The sequence below is a fragment of the Notamacropus eugenii genome, chromosome 1, assembly GCF_028372415.1.
Source record: "Notamacropus eugenii isolate mMacEug1 chromosome 1, mMacEug1.pri_v2, whole genome shotgun sequence".
NCBI lineage: Eukaryota > Metazoa > Chordata > Mammalia > Diprotodontia > Macropodidae > Notamacropus > Notamacropus eugenii.
Genome location: NC_092872.1, coordinates 341,513,567 through 341,519,566, shown reverse-complemented (window position 1 = coordinate 341,519,566; position 6,000 = coordinate 341,513,567). Strand labels below are relative to the sequence as shown.

Here is a 6,000-nt window from a genome sequence, read left to right as displayed (position 1 = left end):
TTTAGTGCAAAAAAAAAAAGAGAGCAACCCTTTGCCTTGCCTGGGCACAAAAAGTGTAAAACAAATAGCTACTGTCTCACTAGGGAACTCTGAGGTTCCTTTAGGACAATACAGACAGACTTCAACTTGTAACCACCGACATTCTTTTGATCTACGACTTTTTTTTCTACAAAAAAAAGGGAGAAAAAAATCCAAAATATAAAGTTATAGCAAAAGTAGAATTTTATTTGCACTGTTGATACACCATGCCTCTCAGCACCACTGCCCAATGATTTTCAGCACTTCCTATGATACGTGCTTCACTTTCTGCGGGACAGCTGTTTTTTCCTTAGGTCTTCTTTGTAAGCCTGCTCAAGCAGGCACCTGATCTGGGCCTGCAAATGAGGACAGAGGAGGAACTGGAAAGGGGAGGAATAATAATTTATATGATCAAGAGAGATTTGAGGGCTCATTTCTAACATAAGAACTGCCATTAATTTAAATGACATAAGGGATAAACCGGTGGCGTTATATGCCACAATACATAGTACGTGTTTTGCTCCATGTAATGGCCTAATAGAAATGCACCAATTATGACTGCCTCAATTCAATAAAGATTAACTAAGTAGCTGCAGAGTGCTTCTTTTCATGTCAGTCTGCTCTTCCTTTTTTCCCATTTCATCCCATTTCAAGGATGCTTACTGACTATCTGGTATTCTTCATCAAATAAAATTTTTAAACCCTGCTTAGAACTTTTTGTTTTTCCTTTAACTTGTATTTGGCTCAGTTAACATGTGTGTTCCTGGGCTGAAAGAAAGGAACCTGAGAAGTCAAGCAGGAATGGTCCCCTGCTTTGTGCTGAAGAAACTATAAAGTTGAGAAGCAGAAATTTCTATGCTGACTTAGAGACATTTCCCCACAAAGAAGCAAGTCAGAGTCTGAAGCAATAGCAACAAACTCATTTAGCAGGCTGAATACCTGTTGTTATAAGACAGAATAAACTACTTTGTAATAAGGTCAGTCTGAAGCCAGGTCACTAAGCTGCTGTTGTTCTTCAGATTAGCTGAGACACTATGACTAATAGTATTTAGGATTTTAACTTACTTATTAGCATACTTCAAAAAGTTAAGTTAACAGTAAAGTGTTTCATAAAGTTATCTGACCTGGTTAAGTACAACTAAATTATTACTTCCTAACAGCAACATAAGTATATGCTGAAATGCTACAAATGATACAAGTTATTGTGACATCATAGATTTATATTCTTACTATTTATTTTAAAAAATTCAAAATATTAAATGATGCAAGTTCAAATATGACAAAAATTACAGCAAGAAAATAGTTCTGATACATGACATTTGTGCTTCACTTTCTCAGTACTAAGAGAGTAAAGTGTTCAACTGAAAGAAGTAAGCTGAACTGCTTCATCTGGGTAGATAAGAGAGCCCACCTACTGATTATTCCCATGCTTAATAAATTTAAAATATATCTGAGGACATCCTTCCCCCCAAAAAAATCATACAATGATTGATTATGAGTCACTTCTGGAATAAAATTACTTCTCTTTACATAGTGATCAATTTTGATCATAACTAAAAGGTGTGCAAAAAGAAAATCAGTCATTTTCTGCATCTGTGAACAAGATGACACTAAAACAAAAAAGGTCAGTGTACCCACAAAAATTTATGTGACTAAATTCAGGAATAATTTGAATATGACAGACAGGAGTAGATGCAATCTAATACAATATGCTTTAAGATACCAACTTTTTTAAGATACTCAACTACCTCCCACTTTAATCTTACTATAAAATAATCATCTAATGAGTACAAGATTTTTTATGACAATCCATTCCTTGCCACTGAGCTACCAACCTTGGAACCCTAAAAAAAGGCAAGGACTTCCAATTATTTGGGAACTCATGTATTTTACATTTGACCCAAAACTTCTAATTCTAGGCTTATTTTAATAACACAAAGGATAAATTATATTTCCTTAACACTTAAATGAAGAAATTGCAATTATAAAGTATGTCATGCTAGAAACTTTCATATATTTGGTGCGTCATTAACTTGAAATTTTGGCCTATATGAGTGCCAATTGTCTAAGAGTACTGTAGAAGTCCTCTAAGATATATCTAAAGTACTTTTCTTCAAGAAAAGTTCTATTTAAATGCAAGGCATTATATCTTCTATGTTTATTTATATTAGTTTGATAGCACAAAGAAATTTGTGCTTTAAAAAAAAGCTCAATATTTGGCTACCAAAGAGACTGCTGCATAGCATCACTATGCTAGACTATTTAAAATTTACATAAATATTTTGAAGGACTTAAAAACTAGCTTCACTGACACTTTCAGAGGATACAAGATAAATAAACGTTAAAAAAAAAAACAGGGTACACAAGATAATATTTAGCTCCACATTTTCAGTATCAGATTTGAATTCGGCTGAAAAAAATAATAAAGATAATAATAAAGATAAAAAATTATACACATCCCTTACCTCCAAACTACCACGACAAAATGAGAGGTCAACCTCTCATTAAGTACCAACTGTTTATGGCAAATATCTGCATAATATGATATAAAAAGTCAGACAAAGAAAATGACTAGATAAGTAACCTCAGATCACAGTACTTTCAAAATATATAATCATTAGTAATCTTCAGAGAAGGCATTGCCTCATTAACATTCTGATCTAGTCGATGATATTCCACAGTTTTGGAGCAAAGACCATCACGCCATTTTCTGCTCTGAACCATTAGGAAGATCTGAAATAAAACAAAATTATTAAATGAGCAACGAGTAAATAGAAGCAGAAAGTAGAGGTCTGAATAAGTAACAAAACCTCTGTCCCTCCAACAATAAAATGATATTTTCTGTTTTTTTTAAAGATTAGAGTATAATATATCGATATTTAAATGTGACCTGCCTAAAATTGTTTTTATAAATGAATACATAATACTGTTGAGTGGAATATACTAGGATTAAGAGAAAGGAAGAGGTACAATGTAGCAAATCATCTCACATAAAAGAGGCAAGAAAGAGCTTTTATAATGGGAGAAGAAAACTGTTTTTGCATGCAACTGGGAGATAATATCTACAGACAATGGGGTACAGAAATCTATCTTGCCCTATAGGAAAATAGAGGAGAGGGGTTGGAAGAAGAGGGGGTCATAGAAGGGAGGACAGACTGGAGGAAGGAGTAGATAGGGTACAAACTGTCCTGGGATGGGGAGTAGGGAGAGATGGGGAGAAAATATGGAATTCAAATTCTTATAGAAGTGAATGTTGAAAACTGAAAAATAAATAAATTATATATTTTTAAAAAATTAAATTAACACATAGTGACTAGTAATAAATAGCCAGAAACAAAACTTGAAATCTTTCTGCTCTACAACTAAAAAAATTGTGTTTTTATATAACTGTATTTTAAACTTAAAAGACAGTTCTTATTGCAGTAATCAACTAAAACACTAGTTATATGAAACACTTAGAAATAAACACACTTGACTTTCATCAGTGCTGTCTTGATTAACTAGTTCTCTGGAAGTGGGGGAATTTTTTCTGTCCTTTATTCCTCCCATCTCACCCCATAAACAGATACAGTGTTTTGTGTGGGAATGAAAGAGGAGGAAAGGAAAACAGAAAGAATAATACTTTAACTTTATTAAAGACAAAAATTCATGTTTGTATTTCCTATATAACATTTTGAAAGTCTTGAAAGTTGACCCTTATGGAACTGCAAGGAGTCCAGACGATCTAAACATACTGATCACGACATACTAGGCACAGTTCCTTTGCTCTCATATACCCTAACATGTCATTTAAAATATGGGAGAATTCAGCTCAACACTTGGTCAATTTAAAGGCAAAAACTTGGGAAAATATCTCAATTTCCCAGGGAAAGTTTCCCCCATCCATATCAAATAATAAAAGTAAAAAGTCTCCAAATCCAGAGATTTTAGAGGAAGTAAGAAGAGAAGTATATACATCAAGTGTAAAAGACTTTCTTAAGGAGTTTAGCCACAAAGGTAAGAGAAATATGGGACATTAGCTAGAAAAGATAGTTATATCAAGTGAGGTTTCTCAAGGATGGGGGAGACAAGGGAGTACCTGTAGGCAGCAAGGAAGCAACAGAATGGGGATGGTAGAAGAGGAAATTTGCTGAGAGAAGACAGAATGGATTGGGATCATTTATGTATATTTGCCTTGGAATGAAGAAGGGCTATATCTTCATATGAGACTCAGTTGAAGGATGAGACAGTCAGGGAAGGCAACTGATTTGAGAGTTGGATGTGGGGAGGAGGAGCTGAATGCTTTAGGTCATCAGAGGGCTTAGTTTTAATTCACACTCTGAGGGAAAGTTGCTGGCTAGCCAGGAAGCATGAAAAGAGTTCAAAGCAAGAGTGACATGACATTAAAGATTTAAGTGATAGGGAAATAGACAAAAAATAGGACTGGACCCAATGAACTACCCTATTCCTTCATCAAGAAATAACTAATTCTATGTGATTCAAGGGATAAAATGTAAGAGAGAAGTAGAAGGAAAATAATTCTTCTTAGAAAAGGCCATTGCAAAGTAATAACACTAACAATGAAGATAGTGTCAGATCTATCTGAGCTAGGAAAGGGAAAGATTAAATAAACAAAAGAGAGAGTAAACAATAATAAAAGTATATCCAAGGGGTTTGGGATTAGTCAAGATAATAGGAGAGAGGGAAGTTGAGGGGATGATACACAATTCAGATTATTACAAATAAAACAAATGGAAGAAATTAATTGTTGATATACAAGGGAAGGCAAATTTCCATTATGTATGTATGTACATATGTAAATAGTTGATTTTTAAAATTCACACACTTAATAATTACAACCCTAAATGCTAAATTATCATTTAATTCTACAATAAAGAGAATAAGACACAAAGAATGGATTAAAAAAATCAAAATCCACCATGTGCTAAAAAATGTGTGTGTGTGTGTGTGTATAATACACATTTTTACTCATCTATTTATACACTTTTAGACATTTGAAGTACTTTGTACACATCTACATTTGTGTGTATACATGTAACCCCAAATTTCATGTATACATACATAAACACAGGGTGCTTCAAATAACTAAAATAAAGCAAGAATTGCAATCATGATTTCAAATAAAGCATCAATAAAAATTAATAAAGTCAAGAAAGAAAAACAAGAAACATATTTAAAAATACTACAATGAAAAAAATAACATTAATTTACATGTATCCAATAGCATAGACTCGATTTTTAAAAGAAAAGTTGGGTATACTGTAGGAAACCATTGATAGGAGACTTTAACATTCCTCTCTTAGAGGCAGACAAAACTAAAGGATAAACAAAAAGGAAACAAGACCTCAGTGACTTAAAGGATACATGACAACTTTTAAACAGGAATGTTAAATTATAGACGAATTCAGAAAGTCCCAAAAATCTTAGTGCAGTTTTAAGCTATTAAAATGTATTTAATAGCTTAAAACTGAATTTTTGGGACACTCAGCTTATAAGCACCCCATAGATTTTTATGATATGTTAAAACAAAAAAGAAATCATGCACAAATATGAAAAAGAAGATATATAAATGATCTATTACAAGAAGAAAGACAGCCTAGCATAGTGAATAAAGAGCTGATCTCAAAGCGAACAAGACCAGGATTCAAGTTCTACTTCTGATACATTCTGGCTGTGTGACTCTGGCAAATCACCTAACCTCTCAGTGCTCTAAACAACTCTCTAAGACTACAAGTTATAGTGAAGGTGGATTAATTAGAGAGTTCTTTATACTAATGAAATCACAGATCCACACAAGTATAACTCAATAAGCAATCAATACAGTAAATATAAGCAAAAGAAAAGTTCTACGACACAGTTAAAAGTCTTCCAAGGAAATTGTGTAATTCTGAAAACTTATAATACAACAGAAAAATAATAATGATGATGATAGAGTGAATCAATGCACTGAAAAAATACTAGAGAAAAATTAGCAATCCTAAA

General features: G+C 33.0%; 1 protein-coding gene across 1 annotated transcript in view; it reads right to left on the bottom strand.

Moving 5' to 3' along the window:
* Nucleotides 1-207: 207 nt before the first annotated feature.
* The window catches only part of C1H5orf15 (chromosome 1 C5orf15 homolog), a 29,531-nt gene continuing 23,738 nt past the window's right edge, over nucleotides 208-6,000 (bottom strand). The window contains exons 3-4 of the mRNA XM_072629960.1: nucleotides 2,662-2,751; nucleotides 208-374 (exon numbers count right to left, since the gene is read on the bottom strand). Coding sequence (XP_072486061.1) covers nucleotides 300-374; nucleotides 2,662-2,751 — 165 coding nt within the window. The 3' untranslated portion in view covers nucleotides 208-299. The remainder of the gene's footprint in view (nucleotides 375-2,661; nucleotides 2,752-6,000) is intronic.